Source organism: Symphodus melops (assembly GCF_947650265.1).
Source record: "Symphodus melops genome assembly, chromosome: 10".
In the NCBI taxonomy this organism is placed as follows: Eukaryota; Metazoa; Chordata; class Actinopteri; order Labriformes; family Labridae; genus Symphodus; species Symphodus melops.
This window is the reverse complement of record NC_136700.1, coordinates 11,142,186-11,161,898: the sequence shown is the minus strand read 5'-3', so window position 1 is coordinate 11,161,898 and position 19,713 is coordinate 11,142,186. Positions and strand designations below refer to the sequence as shown.

Genomic DNA, 19,713 nt, shown 5'->3' with positions numbered 1-19,713 from the left:
GTAGTGTGGCAGACGAGGCAGCACACTCTGCCTCCACTTTCTTATTATGTAACAGGTGAACACACACACACACACACACACACACACACACGCACACACGCACACGCACACTCATTGTCTCTCAAATAGACCGAAAGACACCATGGAGGACAGAGGCACATTCCTTGCATCCGGATGTGAACTTTGAACACGTTTTTTTTTTTTTTTAAGTTTATGCACTTTCTAAGAAGAAAAAAATCCTGGTCAAAAAGGTTTGTTCTTTTGAAGAGATTGTATGTCAGGTGTAGAGATCTGAGATTGGGGCAGTGTATTTATAGTAGATCTATGATCCTAGCATGTAATCAGGGCCTGAGACAAGCTTTGATTGTCTGAGCATTAACATCCAAATTAACTTATCTCTCTCTTTCTCTCTTTCAAGTATAAACTTAAACCAAGCTACACCCATGAAGCAGCCCTGAACAGGAACACATGAGGTCTCCATCAGGACATCAAAAGGCAACATGGAAAGCTGGTTAAGAGTCTGATGTGAGTCAGCCTGACAGCACCAAGCAGGTTGGACTGTTTGTCAGCCAGTGATCATCATGGGTGCTGACAGGGGCTGAGGCAGGGCCAGATGCAGAAAAGGCGAGCAGCTCACACACAGCTCAAGCCACTGTCACTGAGGACAGGAGGGGACCCAGGACAGACAGCCACTTAAAAAGAAGAAGAAAGAAATAGCATCACGCGACTCAGCTCCATCACTTAGCTCAGTCGTTGCCTGGAGATAGGGAAGGAGATAGGAAACGAGGAGAGGTAGAGTGTGTTGGCTGAGGAAGGGAGTGTGGAGAGAGAGAGAGAGAGAGAGAGAGAGAGAGAGAGAGAGAGAGAGAGAGAGAGAGAGAGAGAGTGATGAGGCAGAGAAGTTAATATGGATGTTAATGTTAATGCTCAGACAATCAAAGCTTGCCTCAGGCCCTGACTACATGCTAGGATCATATTGCTGTTAATGTATCTGGTATTAATGCACTCCCCCAAGCCCAATGAAGCTGCAGCAAGGTCAAAATTAGACGAGGGAAAGGGCAAAATGTGCTATTGCTGAGATCTGCTCAAGGTCAGACTGTGGAGCCAGATGTGGTAAAAGTGATGACAGTGACAGGCTTTGGTTGAAGTCAGACTTGTATCTCTACAACAGGTTAAATTAAGGGGAAACATCTTTGTAAACCCTTTAAAACTACTATTTGGTGTTGTCCCTAAATGTGCAGCAGAATTCCCCCAACATGTCCGCCTAACTCGCTCTTCTTGGTGCCGTTTGAGTGAGCCTCCACATAAGGCTAATATGAATCACACATCACTGTGCTGCAGTACATTTTACAGAAAGCCGCTGACCAATCGAGTGTGTTTGCCTTTGAGTAGACATGCATGATTATTGGGCCAGATGTGTGAGTATATTAGCGCATCAGAGAGCATGTGTTGTACATGTAGCAAAGCAAAGCAAAACATATATTCCTTGCTGCTTTCCTACCCAACAGAAGAAGCACATATTTGAGAGCGTGTGTGTGTGTGTGTGTTTGAATGCGTACGTGCTTGCGTAAATGTGGGTTTTTGCAGGGGAGTACGTGCGTGTGCACGAGACATCAAGGGGTGCTAATTTATTCAAATGAGCCAGGGAGGATAACGAGAGGATGGGGTGTGGGGGCAGAGCAGTGTGTGTGTGTGTGTGTGTGTGTGTGTGTGTGTGTGTGTGTGTGTGTAGGGGGCACCTTCTTCAGCTGGAGGTTCATCTCTCCATCTCTCTCTCTTTCACCCGCCCTTTCTCTTTTTTCCACGTTTGCAAATGAGACTATTTGCATGAGGTAGGAAAGTGAGATGGTGCAGAAAGACGGCAACATTGAAAAACAGAATTTGGAGATGGGCAGCAATGTGATTCGGAGGCAGACAGAATGCCGGCAGACAGAAACAAACCGTGCCAGGGCAATACCAACACTTTCAAGATGGCTGCTGCTGGAGGCGTCCTCTATGGGACCAACCCAAAGACCCGATGTTTTCGCTCCACAGTGGGTGACACACAAACAGACTTTCTGACTTTGACTGTGCTCCATAACCAGTACAGTGATGTGTGAACAGCTCAGTAAAGGATTCACATTTCTAATTCAAATGTAAATATATGAAAGACAGAGTCAGTTGATCCTGGTGGCTTGTTTGGAGATATTGATCAGCGATATCTAGTGACACCCAGTGGTCACATTTGAAGATGTTATCATAGGATGGATCTCACACTGGTGAATTCAATAAGAAGACTTTGCTAAGTTTTTAGTGCATCAGGCTGCAGGCACATTTCACAGTTTTAGTCCAATAATTGACAAAGCAACAGGTTTGACATGCAGATTTTTCATAATTAATGGAAAGAAAAAATGATTTTTTTCTGACCCTGAAAAACTATACTGTGACAGTTAACATTACAACCTTTACCTGTTAATTTTCTTAAAATAAAATTGGAAACTGCACCGCAACTGATGATATGGCATAATCATCAAATCGTCAAAAGAAAGAAAGAAAGAAAGAAAGAAAGAAAGAAAGAAAGAGGATGTTTCAGAGCAGAGCCGAGGGCAGACTTTCCTGACCCTCTGTGCTTTGATCCGATCGCTTTACCACACTTGTTGGTCTGTTGATTGTGACAAATAGTTCTTTCACCAAGAAGGGACCAGGCCAATCAAGATCAAACCAGTTAATAAAGATAAAATCTTGTCTTTGTCATTGTATTTTTGACAATGAACAACCCCAATGAAAGGAGAACTCTACCAACGAGAACTACTTGTGAGGTATCTACTGATACTACAGCTTCCACAGTGCCACAGCACATAACATGACATAATAAGTCAAGTCAAACCAGGTGCTGTAAATAATCCAAAAAATAATTATTATTGTGATTACCATGCCTGGTAGTTATACATTTAAAATGAAACTATACATTTCTCACCTGTATTAAAAGATGAATACCTCCATCAGTACCCATAAGGCTCATGGTCCTCCAGCCATACACACGTTTGGGCAGCTGAAAACATCTGGAGGGGGAATAAAGTTCAGTTGGTTTGGGTGTAGCTCAGGAATTTAATGAGGTCTGTTGAAAACTTACATTTTGACAACGATATAAACAAGTTCAAATTAACCTACAGGATATTACCATGCAGCCTTGTATTAATTATGACTGAAAAATTCTTAACAGCATTGCTACAAGTCTGTGCGAGCCTATTTGTTTGTTTTTGTCTGCTTGTCTCTTTCTTCCACTGATTCTCTTCATCTTTACCATCAGCTTATCACATTGCTTCTCCGATGTTTTGTTTTTAATGTAAAAAGTTGTGTCAGACCAATACGTGTAAGAAAATGTGTTTTCATTCACTTAACAAGTTCTTTCCTAAGTCACAACAAATACCCATGGGAACAGAAATGGACTAGCCCTCTCACACCTGTCCAGCTCTAGGCGCAAATTTGTGTTTATGTCAGTGAGTGTGTGATGTTATCTGCTCTTGTGAACTGTGTGATATGACTAATCATGCTTACATCAACTTAAGCCCCCATGGAAAGCAGCTGACCGAAGCTGAGCCCTGAGGGTCCCAACTGGTGAAACCGCCTGTTTTTTTTTTTCACCTGCTTCACATCGGCTCTCCATTTTTCCACAGTTTCAAGCGACTGGATGAGAGAGAGAGAGAGAGAGAGAGAGAGAGAGAGAGAGAGAGAGAGAGAGAGAGAGAGAGAGAGAGAGAGTAGGGGGTCCTTGGGACTCACCCAGATGACAGCTCGTGTCTCTGCCTGTAACGGCTTATTTATTCGGGGATAATTAATCATGCGCACTTTCTCTAGCGGTATGATTAATGCGCTTTGTCATCTCGTCTGCAACACAGAAAACACAGCAGTTTATGATGCCACTGCACGCCCGATTCTCTAAAAACACGAAGTGCGGTTTAAACAAGCGATGAGCGGTGAAGTAGAAGTAACCAAAGCCCATTGAGCCAACTAAAACAGAGAAATGCAACAATGTAACTTCTACCGTGCAACTCCACGTTGTTATTGTTGTTTTGCTGCTGCTGTTGTTGTTTTTACAGTTGTTGTACAACAGTTTTTTGCGTTTGTTTATAGTTGCCATATTGTGCTCTCACCAGATGCTCCCGATGTAGTCCTTGACTTTTCATCAAAACTTTAAGTCAGAAGTTATTGTGTTTTACCTTTAGGTAAATAGCTCACGGTAGATCTTCCGTGTTTGTGTTTCTCTTCTTCAACTAGAGAATGACAGCCAATGAAGTTCTTCTTCTGGTGGTGAAAGCGGTGTTATGGCGCCTTCCTGTGGTCGCTTTTTGTTTTCCAAAAGTCCAGCATAGGTTACTTAAAGCCAACTCACTAACATCATTTTCAAGATGTTTTCCATCTTTTGTGTGCTAAAAATGTTTACAAAAGTTAAAAAGTGTACAGAAACTATATCTTGCCTATCCGAAGCACACAATTGAATTAAAAGTCTGAAAGTGATATGGTAGCCTACAGAATCAATCCAGCAAAAATAGTAGAAATATATCTTATGGGAATCGAACCTAAGTAATGTGTTAGTCAGACAAATGTAGCAGGATTGCACTTTTAACTATTATTCAAGATTTGGCTCTGTACTAAGACAACAAAACATGCAACTTTTAGCAAATATCAAAGCTAAGACTGTGATGTTAAACCATTCAAATAGTAGGCCTACACAACAAAGTCCACAAGACGGAAGCAGAAACATTGTGAAAAGACACGTAAAGGGGAAGAGGGAAATAAATCCTGAATGGAGGCGGTTGCATCTAAAGTGGGGCGTGTCCTTCCCAAACAGGAGCACTTGTTGTGTCAGTCGGAGATGTGATGAGCTCTTTTGGTGGTGACTTCTGATTTGAGTAATCATATACTAATTACTATCTTTCACCACTGACTTGACCACTTACTGTAGGCCTACAGGAACAGAAAAAACAAAAGGATAAAGCCCTTTAAAAAAAAAAGTCAGGTTCCTCATGCCATGATGTTAAACAAAAATAAAAGCAACAGGGTTAGAAACACTTTATTAATACAAAAGGCTTACATCCTTACACATATAGAGTTTTAAAGCATTTATGCACATTGCAGCACTCTCCCACTGTTCTTGGCTGGCTTCTTTTTCATTTTACTCCTCCTCAACATGCCTCGGCTGTAGAAAATGAAACAATAGGTTTAGCTTGATATTATGTTGATAAACAGCTTTAAATTTGATCTCAATTTAACATCAGCTTTTTGGAATACAATGTTACGTTGCCAACTGCAAACATGCAGAGGTTAAATCTTTGAGCTTTTCGATTTTTTTTATTATCATGTATGGCCAACAGATGTCACTGTATGGCCATTTTGGCTGGTTGCTATCATCTCCCTTACCTTGGATTTTCCACAGTTGGTGAGCTTGTTGCCTTCAGAGAAAAATGAGTGAGAGAGAGAAAAATGAGTGATTATAAAAGAAGAATTGTAAGCCGCTGTGATTACAGTCCTGATGGAGGCGAGAGATTAATTTCAGACCTTTTACTGAAAATGGTTTTAGAGGCACTTTTGTGTGCAATCAGTCAGTCTTTCAAACAGCATACTGTCTGATAGAATCTTGAACCCAATCACAAACACACACCCAAGGGCTGCAGTTGTTGACTTACCTGCCAACAGGATGATTGAGAGGAACACGATAACCCCGGCAAACACCAGACCTCCAACACGAAGTGTGTGATAGTCTACACAAGATATTGGCATCACATAATCACTGTTATCAATACTGTAACTATTAATGCAGCATCCTTTTTTCTAATTTTATCACTTTTTTGCCATCTGTCTATATTTTCAATATGTCTCCCAACAAAAGAACTCCTTTAATTCTGCTTATTTATTTCCCTAAACCTCTACTAATCCTCACTTTATCTGCCCATTTTACATCTCCATGAGCTATCAGAAACTCCCTTCATTTCATACTTGCAAAGCTTAGCTTTAATATTAAAATGTCTTCAACCTAACAAAGTTGCAATCACTTACCGTATACAAAATCAGCATCAGGGTCAACAAAGTCTGCACCTGGAGACAGATGGGAATTAGACATGGGTAGAAACCAGTATAGAACATGAAGTAGTTCTATAGAAACCTGATTCAAGCTAATAAAATCGTTCATTTAAGTATGTACTTTTTTGCACCCTGAATTGTACATAAAAAACAGCCACATGTATACTGTATCACTAACAATAGCCGTACTTAAAATGTGAACATGATTAGCTGTAGCAGTCGGTTGAAATGTGAGAAGAGGATCAGCTAAGGCACCAAATCTGAGATATAAGTACATGAATTTCATGCAACTTTAAATGTTAAACTACTTTATGTTGAATTTGAATTGGTTCTCAAGAAGTAAATAAGAAAAGGGTTCCTGTAAGCATTCAGAAAAATGTTCTTCTTCCCTTAACTACATTCTCCAAAAAAATGCACAACAAAATATGCAACGTGACTGTTTCCTGAGCTCATAAAAAATGAGTTTGTTTTTTTAAATTTAAATACATACCTTACAAGACCATGGTAATATAATACATAAATCTCATATTATTCCTCAATAGATAAAACTACCCATCACTGTATGAAGATATGTTTCATATCTACAGCTGCAAAATAAATGCATACCGATATCAACCATCTAAAACGTGAAACACTGCCAGGGTCATTTCAGTTTTATCAGTATTAACAACTCTAAGGCCACATCCTTTACTAACTTAGTTGAGTATTTCATTCACTCAAGTAAAGGTTTGCTATACTTGTTTGTACTACAGTAGTTGTTCACCATTGACCAGCATACTTATGTTTATGCCACTTTATAAAAGCAGTTAATAGTCATCTTTGTGTTTCACAGGTACATCATTCATACATTGCTGTTAGAGATGCTGACTCAGAATTAAAAAAAACAAAAAAACAAGAGGAGCTATGACCTTGCAAATATTACAAAACTAAAATGGTGTCATGTTTAAGTGGCACACTCACAAGGCTCGGTTATGGATAATCATTAGGTCAACGGCTGTGTAACTCACCTTTAGAAGACATGATGTCTCGTCTGTGTGTTCAGCTGACAAAACTGGAGGGGCATAAAGCAAACAAAAAAGGCCAGCTGGTTATCCATGCATGTCTGCGGTTTTTAATAATTCAACCAAGTGTGTCTTGTTCTGTTTTCCCCCAGATTCAACCTCAGGTTATGTGTCTGAAAACCATTGTTGACAGGGAGGAGGATTTCTGTGGATTTGGTTTCAGCTCTGTCCATTTTAATTAGGTTAGAAATGTGTAAAGACTCATTTAAATCAGCTTATTCACTTTAGATGAGAGGTCGTGGAAAGGCTCGGAAACTCTGTATGTCTTGACAAATTGCCTTATCGGCTTCCCTACGACAGACTAAGAGCTAAGCGATTGCCTTGATCTTCACTGAGAACTTGAAAAGGCTAATGGTGTTATTGATCCCCCACACTTTCTCTCTCTCTGTCTTTTACACATGCACACACACACACACACACACACACACACACACACACACACACACACACACACACACACACACACACACACACACACACACACATACATTCACAAGCTATTTGTTTGATCTACATCTCCTGACCTCTAATCATTAACTTGCACAGATTAACAGACTAAAAATTTCCCCCCTTGTCTCCATTTTGTTCAAGCATGCCTCTGTGAATTGTCGACTTCAGTGCTTTTATTGGTTATGTGGTCTGGGCCTTTCACTGCACTGTACTGAGCAAAAAGACATACCGGACAGTTACTCATTAATATATTACAGATCCAATATTCATTAACCTTGAACCTTGCACAACTTGATAGAGGTTATACATGGACAAAGGAAGAGAATCTGAGATGACACTTGTCGAGTAATGCAGATTTAATACCCAATCATTTGGCAGATCCATACCCAATGCCAATGAAGCCGATCAATGCATCTTTGTGATCTCAGACGGGGGAAAATATAACAACAATGAGAACCCAATTGAAGCATTCTATTTTTGTCTTGTTAAAGACTCATTGACTATTAACTGACTAATTAATACATTCACTTAGTTTCTCAAGGATTGTATTTTGTTTCATCTGTCATAAATTCAACGTAGAAATAAAAATTCTAGACTTCAACTCACGTCTATTAAACATTAAGTTACATTGTTACATTGTTGTTACATTGTCGCTCATCAGAAAATTTGATTACAGGCTGCTGGACAAAAAAAGAGAGAGGAAACTGTGCCAATTCACATTTAATAGGAATTATCACCAAATGCAGTCTGTCTCATCAGATATGATGAGGTGCGAGGGCATGAAACGTTATGTGGTGATAATTCCCATTAAATGTGAATTTAAGCAGCTTCTGTTGTGCAGACGTATTCATTTTCTGTTGTTTACAAGATCTGCACATAGTGTGGTTAATTAGTTATGGCAAGAAAGTAACTACTTACCAAAAACTGCTGAAGCCTCTGCGTTACCTCTGTCCAGGTGAGTAGGCCTTTGTGTGTGTGTGTGTGTGGCATGGACTGTATTATGGGCAGGTGCAGACAAAACTCCCAACCCACAGATCCACCACACACACACACACACACACACACACACACACACACACACACACACACACACACACACACACACTCTCTCTCTCTCTCTCTCTCTCTCTCTCTCTCTCTCTCTCTCTCTCTCTCTCTCTCTCTCTCTGATAGCTTTGTTACATTTTTACAGGATAATAAAAGTTTGTACAATAAAAAGTACATCAGACAACCTTTGGAGTCATTGCACAATGAGTGGCAAATCACTGGCTCTGCTGGCATGGAAGACTTTTTTCCTTTTCATTGCTTCAAGTAGCAACAGTAGCTTGTAACCTTGACTGACATTAAATATATATTAACATTACAAGTAACCTACTGCATCAGAAAGGTCATGATGCTAATTAACTAAATCTACAAAGAAATTGAAACAACAACACATTATTATGTGGTCAGACTTTATTTATGCAAAAAGCACAACATGTTGCTTCACATTACCTCATGCGTAGAATGAACATTGCATTTACCTGCTCAGCCATCTTCCTTTTCTCACTCTCCTTATGGTTTGGTTTACATTAGGCTTTTAATAATGTAATTTTGCACATATATTCAAAGTTGCATTTCTTTTAAACTTAGTTATTATTTCTTTAGATATGAATAGCACCCATGGCCATTCAAAGCATCATAACATTAGCAGTTACATAATTAAAACACATGTAAACAGAGTAGAGAAATGATCCCAGGTTTCATTGATTTTCAGACCTAGTGAGCTTGCTGTGGTGCCAGTGACGGAGCAGTTACGTTTCTGTGCAGAGAAGGAGGCAGTGAGACAGCTGATGCAGCAGCTTCCTCCACTATAAAGGGAAACATTGTTGTGGAGGAGCTTGTTCTTGTGCCCAGTCAGAGAGCTGTGGCAGCTCAGATTGTCTTTGGCTGATCCCTTTAAACATGTAGAGTATTATACAGTATATACTGTATTTAACCATGTGCCAACGGACACACAGCAAAACAACACTAAAACATTCAAACATGGACCCCATTGGATGGTAATTAACTGTATATCTGATCTGTAAACAATTTGTACAGGTAGCCTTTAAATACTGATACATAGAAGCTTACACATATTGGTTTTAGTTCAAATTAGAAAAGTCACCATATTCACAGCCCTTCTCCTTTGACATAAGAAACAGGGTGTGAAGCTGAAATGCTGTCATATTGTCAAACTGCTTTATTCCAAGTACACAGGTAGGGAATCTGACAAGTCTTTTTCATTTTAATGTGATCAGCACCATAAGGGCAAGTTTCAGTAAAAAAAAAAAAATGGAGGGACCATAACTAACCACTGTTGTTGACCCGTAAATGGAAAATAGCTGAAACCAACTAATTTATTAACTCATGGGCTACGCCCATCGATGGTGGTTGCCATGCTGGAAATGCTGTCTCAACCAAACTTTCAGTCAACCTAAAGAGACATGAAGCGGAGGCAGTTTTGACTGCATATCCTGTGTATGTTATGTTTGTTGGGTGCTCCTGCTGCCAGCCTCAAGCTGATTGACACTCACAGTACTCCAGGATTTTGCATTGACGCATCAGCTTCATTTCTCAACATCAGAGGTTGCCGCTTGGTATTATCAATACTTCTTCTTCTTTGGTGTTTTATGGCAGTTGGAACTCATCAAAATTTCATATCGACAAACTGGTTGAGTCTCTGTTGAGTCTCTATCTGTGTACACTTTTCCTCTGTTTGCTACGGTCCATAAAAGTATTCTAATGTATCAATAGTAAATAGTGTATCAGTATAATCAAAACCCATTTTTTTAGTTTGGATGTATTTGTTGTCCGTTAAAAAGCCAGCAGAACCAAACAGCTGATCAGTGCACTTTTTTAAAATAGCGTGCATTTACCCAATGTTATTTAGTGGCTCCGTTGTTATAAAAATTAGCAACATTAAGTGGTGCAAATATAACCATGTCCTTCAATGTATAGCCTAGCTTCCATGCCTGCACTCCTGCCGTTTTCAGAGGGGCTGACCCACATCCCCGATGGCTAATATGCCAACTATTGACAAGTAGCCTACCTCATACAACCTCACTTCAAAAATATCTATCACTTATTTTGCCTTTCCTTTTGCATTTTGTGACAAAATCAAAAAGCTCATCTTAGATTTAGCTACTTCTTAGCCTGCTGTAAAATTAGCTTGGAAGTGAAGTGGCTAAATACTAACATTAGCTGTACTTTACTGGTAGCAAATCAGTTGCCAAAGATGTTTTTTAACTTGAATAATTTCCCCCTGGATTTTCACTGTGCATTTTCTTTAAAAGAAACCTCAGAACAAAATGGCTGCCAAGTGATGCTGAATTGACAATGTTGACAACAGACAAGTCCTAAAACCTAAGGCAATAGATTAAAACATAGAACAACAGACCTCACAACATTAAAAATTCTTCAAAGTCAATCTTGCGTCAAAGGTGCTATCAGCTAAGACGACACAGTGTAAGACTGTCACACAAAGGCACAGAAACAAACAAGAGCACTGAGGGACTGGCACAACTGAACAGAGCACAACAGGTGATATTAATATATATATATATTACACCTATAAATGTATACCTCATTCCCATTCCCATTATAATAATAATCCATGTATTTACTGTTGCTTTATGTCAAATAAATAGATCATCACATCAGAAGGCAGGTTCGTCCAGTGTAGTTCGATCAGTTCTCTGCTGGAGTCTCTTTGGCGGCAGCTGCAACTGAAAGATGCCAAAGAGGAGCCTTTTAGTCAGAACACAACTTACAATCATTTCCTCTGTAGTAAGGTAGATTTTCTTTAACCTAAATTTAAGCAAGTGGTTATCATGAGTACAATTATAAGGTATTTCACTGACATATTTTTTTTTCATATCTCTGCTCCTCGGTTCTAAAGATATGTTTCAAAACCAAGCATTGCACTGGCAAAAAAATATACAATATACTTTAAAAATGTCACTACAATAAAGCCTATTATTGCATCGCCTACCCTGTAAGACACAGGCAGAAAAATGGTCTTATTCCTTGATTAAAATCTCTAAATATGTCAAGGGATTAACATGACGTTTACACAATTCTTTTGAGCAATAGGCTTTCGCTACCTCACTGTATTCTCCTGTACTATTCTATTTTGACACTTGTGTTACACTAGCCCTTGTGCCAACACGAGCTATCCCATGAAAGAATAAATGGTGGTCTGATCTAACTCAAGGAATATAATATGGAGGGCAAACAAAGAGGTGTAGAAATGATCAGTTTTTATTCAAGAGGTTAGACATTGTGACATCATTAATGTTTGAATATCCTGAAATGCAATAACCCAAGTGAATTAAACTACACCTCTCTATAAACACTAATGCATATGAAAATAGAAAATAGGCGACAGACAAATATTATGGTGTTCTTTATTGCCGGCAACACCAAAAAACCTGAATCTCCTAATCCGAATATAGCTGATGGCTTCAATGTAAACTCCAAATACACCATTGATGGCCATAGTTTGTCAATTTATCACCTTACAGTTCAAAAAGCTTAATGTCTATGCTTCATTTAATCTGAAAACAGTTTAAGAGTATAAAATGAAAATGTGATATATATGATAGTAAGGAGAAAGTCCAGTATTCTAAAGTGTATACATGAGACATGTACAACCTCCTTTGCACGAACCATTTGTGGATGTATGTCAGAGGGTGATCCAGAGGTGAGAGCAGCTGACAGAGAGGTAAAATGTGCATCTTACCCTTTGAGACAATCAGGTTCTCCTCCTGTTGTTCCTCATCTCCGGGGGCACTGAGGAGAGAATCCACAGGTTCTTAAAATAACCAAATAATGTAGTATGACAAGAAAAGCACTTTCACAACCTAGTGTTTATTTTTAACCAGAGAAGGACACTGACATACCTGGACTTCTTGTTAATGCTGCAGCGGCATCGTCGACCTAAAAACAAATGTGGTCCTTGTTCACTGTTACCAGATAATGAAATGGTGTGGCTCTCCACAGAGTGTGGAAAATATATGACTATTCATTAATACATTAAATATGATGGTCACACTTGTTTTTATCTGATAACATAAATTCATAATAAAATGATACACAAGCCAAACATACTGAGACAGCGGGACTTACTGAGGATGAGGAGAATACCCAGGGTGAACAGAACCACAGCCAAAGCCAATCCCCCAATCCTCAGGCTTTCGTAATCTGTAGAGATATTTTACGTCAGGAGGACACACAGCAGCAAGAGAAGAATTGAATCAATGTACCTAATATGCAACATAATTATAGACACTGTTGCTACATTTTAACAATCTTCTGCAGAACAAGATTTACTAAACCAAACTACACTTACCATATATAAACGGGTTTTCCTCTTTCTTCGTTTCATCTATGAAATGATTAGGAGACACACCTAGAGTTATTCAACACAATCAGAAGAAGGCAAGAAAATAGAAAGTCAATTTTAAAGGCATATGCACCTCAGAAAGGTCTTTCATTCACCCTAACTGTGAGGAAAATAAACTTAAGTGATCTAAATTGAATCTTGAGTGTAGTTAAACCATATTGTATGGGTCATTTTCCCTTTACTTTATTTTGTAGGTGCCAATGTGGAGATGTTGTCGACAGTAAGATTTTTTACATTTATGCACAATAATCAAGTATTGATGATTTTGTCTGAATGCCATTTTAAAAAATCCATGTTTTCATTCTATGTATTTTAATTTTTTATGTATTTATACAGATATATAACCCCCCTTTTTTACCACAATAAATTATTATAATTTCTGCAGCACTGGTTTCACTTCATATAAATCTATTCCTTGTCCATGTACAGTTTAGTCTGGACATAATCCATCATCCTCTTCTGCTCATGGGGCCAATCCTTAAGAGTCTGATTTGATCTGGAAACCAACAGAGCCATCTATAAGGCGGTTAGAACTAAGGTGTGACCCCATTAGAGAAAACATCCACAGTACTCACCCTGTGCACTCTGGTTTGTTACAGCTGAGAGGCCACAGAGTTGGGAAGTAGTTTAAGTAAGAGGGTGAAAGGAGAGGGGAGAAGGTTGAAACACAGAAATAAGACAAGACATGAATTCAAGTATCTCAATTTATCTGTCAATGTAGATGTTTATCTATCTTTTTTACCATGACATAGACTCTCTATGCGTCACAAAAACACTTCATAACACAGTGTCATGTGGCCCGGGTGAACCATTGTTTCCATGTCTTACATTTCATCATACACTACAAACAGACCTGACACACTCACCGTTACTCACCAGTCTATGAAGCCCACACATCAAGCTCTAAGTAGTAAAATTGATGTTTTGCTCTGAGCCCACACCCAGTGAGAGCCTCCATATGACATCACTGCCTGCCCCGACACTGCCCCCCTGTGTACAAGTGCTGTATGCATGTGTGCATGTTTTTCATGCATGAACGAGTGTGTTTAAGGGGGACACTTACCAGCCACACACACCAGGAGAGAGGAGAGGAAGAGCAAAATGGTTTCCATGGCAACTGTTGACATGGAGGAGTAAAGAGGGAGGGTGAGAAAGAATATAGCAAAGATGAAAATAGGTATGCTACATAATTCTACACTACCAGAGCCATTACATGTTTTAAATTGTATACACAAACAATGAAATACAAACATAAATGGTTAGTATATACCACACAGGCCCTGGCATAACACACCTTGTACACACCTATAGTATTAGGTGTGTGTATAAGGAAAATCACAGCCCTGGCTCAATCCAAACCCCTGTAGATTAACTGATATACAAGTCTTGCTGATATAGTTTCTGTCTTGAATAATGATCCATGTTTAGAGCCCACATGCATGTTTTCTTTTCTTGGCAGAGATTACTCTCTCCTCCCTGTGGACATCATACAACCTTGGCCTCATTTAATTTGAAATATTCAATTCATATGCTCTCCAACAGAACATTTTTCAGATTGGACTATTTGCATAGAATAACACATTCAGTATATACAAAGGGAGGGTCATATTGTCTACAATAGATAGTATCTGCATTGTCAAGCTGTCAATCAGTTTGGCACAGTGTCTAGGACTTCAAGTATCTCAATAATTTTGCAGTGATTGCAGTGTCTTTTTTCCCCACACATATGGTCCCCAGAGGATGAACCCGACTGACTTTTCTGATCAGCCTATCCTGATTTACAGATCTTCTATTTTATTGAATCTTGAGGCTGACGACCGGGTTTTGATTGTTGGAAGTGTTCTAGTTTCTGATTGTAGTCCAGTTTCAGATTACATAATTGATGATGATGATTGTTAGGCAGTGGTCCCATCAGAGAATAAACCTTCATAGAGGTCATCTGACCGCGATTTATCTTTTCATGAAATTCTATGAACATACACAGGCATGCAGGAACAGAAATAATTTGCTCTTTTGTTGCCCCTCAACTATAGCGCAGTTCTTAATCCTACTGTAAAGTTGCTGTCAGACTGAAATTGCTCAGCTGCAAAACATCAGACTCTTAAAATTGGAATTTGGATTGTGAACAAAGGAAACCGAAAAGTGTAGTCATTAAGGTCCTTGCATTTAAAAAGCTTCCACAAAGACAGAGTTCTCATGTGGATATTTCACTAATAACAACCAGTGCACTTCATTTGTAGAAATGCAGAGTAGTCATGAATCAATATCATTGAGTGGTCTGATTTCCTTTCATTTTCTGTAGTGCAAACAAAATGTCTGGTAATGGATTTTATCTCAACATTCAGGAAGTCATCAAACAAACTAGATGGTCCAGCATACCGTGCCAGAAGTCCTTAAAGGACACTCAAATTATTCCGGAAACCCTGAACACACTGTAATTATTAGAAAACTACAATGTAGCACTAAGAGAACAGCAATCGACCAATTCAAATGAATGGAACCCCAAAGCAAGTATCTGAAAACATACACCGTTGTCCTCATATCACTATGTTATTTTAAACTTTCATCATACTGAGTATACTCTAGCCTGAACAGGCAGATTTAAAAAGTTAATAACAGATGGGCAACAATATGTGCATGTGGGGAAACATCTAAAATATTCAAAGAGATATATTCAAAAAGATAATTGCGAAGAACCCATATCACGACTATACAACCTTCAGAAGCTACTTTTAAAGACTTCCAAAAGGTTTCTTTCATTCGACCTTTACATGTGAAAATGCCACATGTTTACCTGCCCCCCTTTCATTCCATTATATACTTCCATTCACCTAATATAGCTGGGTCCATTTATGTCCATTTGCCAATCAAGCTGTTTGGCTGTCTGTATATAAGTAGGAGATACTGCACTTAGATGCAGAGTCCATTTCAGTCATTAGAGGTAGTGACTGTGCCATTCCTGCACGGTGGATGTCTATATCTGGACTTCTTATTTCAATTGTTGAGCCCTTATACAGGAGCTATGTGTTTGATCTATGAAATGCTAAATTCAATAATCCATTGAGCCTAAGTGACGTTTGAAAGAGCAAAACATAGTTTTTACAGTGACTCTGGTGGGGCACAAATTTACATTTACATAGCATTGTCAGTTGTAAACCAAATTCGATAACAAACTCTTTTTTAAACAGTTGAATTACTCGTTTCAATATGTATACGTCAGTACGGATGTCATCTTGCATTTATAATCATTTGAGACTGAAAGAGTTAGGGGGTTTAATTTCAGTCAGGACTACCCAATCAAGACTGAAAGCTTTAAAGTCATTTATGTTTGAAGGAATGGCTTCTCACATATTCACATCTTTCAAAGGACTAGTATGAAAGATATAAATCATAAAAGAACCTTATCATCATCACAGGAAACATGTTGAAGTGCTGGCTTCTCTGACGACAAAGTTACAGCCAGTGTGTCCTCCTTCTAAGTTTTGTTTCCAGTGTGTAATGGTCTGTTTTTGTCATAACCAGAGAAGGTAGATGGTTTTTAGGCATCCCCATGTGGCCATTTTGGATGCAACTCAGTTTGCCAGGAAAACGGCAAACAATGGACGTATGAAAGAGGGAGCATTGCAGCAGTGGAAGCAGGCAATTGAACTGGTTCAGAATTAACTGATTCTACCTGACCTAAAAAGCCTTCATATTTTTCTAATAAGCTCCTCAACCAGAAATGTGGTAAAACTGGGATGAATATTAGGGATGCTTTTGATAAACTGATGCACAGTAAGAGTTACATATTGCTCCTTTATTTACCCTTCTTCTATAACAGAGTTAATGATTGACAGCTGGCAACAAACTATTCATCACTAACATTCACTGTTATCACATTCATAAACCTGGTCCAGATCAGGTACAACAGCAGGTAGGGAAATGATTCACCTAAACGCAAGCTGACCTTAACATGGCAGCTATAATTTCAGAGAGCAATGCAAGATTTTTCTCAAAACGGAAAGAGATGTTTTATAAAAATGTAAATATATTCTACTATTTAATTATCTGTGCCAGATCCTACACAAACATTGGATATAGATATTCTTTTCAAGAATTAAGTTGTTTAGCTACCTTAAAGTTAATTTTTTTCTTTGAGGTATATTTGATTTAAGACCAATACAGTTAAAGATATTTGACTGTTTTCAAGAATTTGAGATTTCCATTGTCTTTGGTTGACTTACTTCACAATACTGACACTAGGCTGTGTCTTTGGCAATGCTGAACTGCATCCTATCCCTAAAACATAAAATTTGTATTATTTCATTTGTTTCAATTTTTGGTCAGATTGCAAAGATGCATATAACAGTTAGTTTGGCAGAGTTTGGCAGACGTTCATTACATGTAATGTAACATGCAGCTTTTCATCAGCAGCCTCTCTCTCCTTGGATATGAAACATGGCACCTGAGTACTGCAGCAGCCTCTTTATCTTTTCTTAACTCCTGAATTCTGCATTATGGATCAACAGTATCTAGTACTATTACCAGAGTACCCTTTATCTGACAGCAAAGAACTACAGAGGGAGGGCAGGAAGGGTTACTTTATCTGTGTAGAAAGGACAGGGAAAGGGCTGGTTTTCTGTTAAAGAGAAAAAGAGAGGCTGGGCATGAGGACAGTGCAAACAGGAGATAAGCAGACGGGAATGGACATATTTTAGCAGTAGACTTCAGGTGAAGGGCATTTGTAGATTAAAATACAGAGAGAGCTTTAAAAAGACAGGTCTGGGCGTGTGGTGACTGAGGCAAATGAAATGAGGGCAACAAAGAAGGCAAGCTAAAGGACAACAGAAGCAATAGTTAAAAAAAACAGTCAGATTATAAAGTAGGCCTACATGGAAAGAGCAATCTAAGAAGCAAAGATGTGACCTTGGACAATATAACAAATGATTTTCAGACAAGCTTTAAAACTTAAAAAAAAAATGCTAATAAGAGGAATCATGCCAAACACAGTCAAGGTCATAAAAGAAACCTATCAATATATAACAGACTATAGGCCACCAAATGGATGTTTTAACATGCTAACCCACCAACCCCTTTCATAAGGTTGCACCTTTTGGGAGATGTGTTTGTATCCTTGTGTTACTCTCTTAAATATAAAAGGTTTTAAATTTCAGTTTGATCCCCTTCATGTTCATGTTGTCATGGTTTAGGGGGTTTCAAAAAGGACATCTTGTTTGGTAAATAAATGTTTCTGAAGTCCTGAGGTGTAAATAAAAATGTCTTAAACACAGTGACATGAATAGATTCTTTACATTTTGTTCAACATTCGTTTTTGAAATGTAGGACAGCCAAGTAGGTCACACCACAGGTCGTTATAACATGTTTGATAAAAAGAAAAACACATCTGCTATCATAATGATGTTACATAGCCATGGCAACAATGTGCGTCGTTCAGTGTCCAGATATCTCTATGGTAACTGCATCCAACTGAAAATTCTGGCGCCGAAGTAAAATGGTTAAGATGAGAATCATGCCAATTCAATGTAAGCCTTTGTGCAGAATTTGGAACGAGGGGCGTGGCAATATGCTTCAAACTCGTTGTTTTCCTTATGGGATCAACTTTAATTCTCTCTATAATTATGCTTAATTATGCACAATTATAAACTAATAGGCTACGTCATCTTGTGTGGGTTAGTAGCCTAGATTCAGAGGTTTAACGCCTGTTTAATAATCGCGCGGACAATAATAACGCACTTCGTCTGCATTGTGTTGTAAGCTATAAAAGCACCGCGTAGTTGACGCCACTTTGTCAGGTTTCAGTCGCAGACTCACGATATTTCAAAATATTTCAACACCAGATGTGTGACGTCTGCGCGTCCATCAGCTGCGTCCATCAACCTGTGGCTCCTCTGGTGCTGAGCAGAGAACGTGACATTATCCTCTCTGATCTCTCTGCATCTCAGACATAAAAGCTGATGTCTAGTTTTGATTCTCGTTGATCCGAAAACAGTTCGTTCTTCGGTCAAGAGCGTTTTTAAGCTTTGATTCAGAGTCAATATTTTCATTATGTTTCAGCCGCGCGCAACCGGTGAAGGTTACAGTGATTAGAGCTAGACACACCCTCATGCAAAAAACTCATAAACAAGTCGCGTCGTAAATGTCTTCTTTGCAACTTGATGACAAGATGCCCTTCCGTGTGTAAATGTCGAACACCACACGTTAGGGTTCAAGATAATTTTTATTTTAAAATGTTTCAGATTCAATGAAAATCATTGTAATTAAATGCGTTATGGATCGTGTGTTCAAATTAGCTACTGCATGGTTTTGGAAAATGTTTTACTCACGTGACATCTTTCACGACTATCATACCCTTAATTTCCTGAGAAAAAAAAATAATCAACACCAGTCAGGAGATCACATACGCTCTCTTATCTACATACCTTTTGTTTCCCCAGCAGACTGTTGGCCAACAAACTGATCTACTCCCACAAAAATCAATCAGCTTGTCTCACAAGGCTTTAGATCCAAATATTCTCATCGGTCAATATTGGCACACTGCTCACATCCACTCGTCCTGGGAAAATAGATGTGATGGCTAACACTGTGACTCCTGGAGTGACTGCGTGTTCAGCACCCTATGTTGCTGTGTCTCTCTCTATCTCTCTCTTGCATTCTCTCACTCACTCACACACACATACATACACACACACAAACACGCACGAACACACACACAAA

At 38.8% G+C, this 19,713-nt stretch overlaps 1 protein-coding gene and 1 long non-coding RNA gene across 3 annotated transcripts; both read right to left on the bottom strand.

The window, feature by feature from the left end:
- Positions 1-5,040: 5,040 nt before the first annotated feature.
- LOC306830315 lies at positions 5,041-8,553 on the bottom strand. The gene is made up of 6 exons (XR_013779954.1): positions 8,490-8,553; positions 7,068-7,111; positions 6,037-6,075; positions 5,667-5,741; positions 5,401-5,432; positions 5,041-5,179 (listed from the first exon to the last, which is right to left on the bottom strand). It is a non-coding gene; the product is annotated as an uncharacterized lncRNA (long non-coding RNA).
- Positions 8,554-9,008: 455 nt separating this feature from the next.
- On the bottom strand, positions 9,009-19,681 carry fxyd6 (FXYD domain containing ion transport regulator 6). Of its 2 annotated transcripts, none has more exons than XM_079353766.1 (8): positions 19,419-19,681; positions 14,063-14,116; positions 13,575-13,598; positions 12,946-13,005; positions 12,723-12,797; positions 12,497-12,533; positions 12,337-12,386; positions 9,009-11,320 (listed from the first exon to the last, which is right to left on the bottom strand). In XM_079353766.1, the coding sequence occupies exons 2-8, from the start codon at positions 14,109-14,111 to the stop codon at positions 11,283-11,285; spliced, it is 333 nt and encodes a 110-aa protein (XP_079209892.1). In that variant the 5' UTR covers positions 14,112-14,116; positions 19,419-19,681; the 3' UTR covers positions 9,009-11,282. The 2 variants fall into 2 exon arrangements, with proteins under 2 accessions (XP_079209892.1, XP_079209893.1); XM_079353767.1 differs by having other exon boundaries at positions 12,946-12,981; positions 19,419-19,680.
- Between the last annotated feature and the right edge of the window lie 32 nt (positions 19,682-19,713).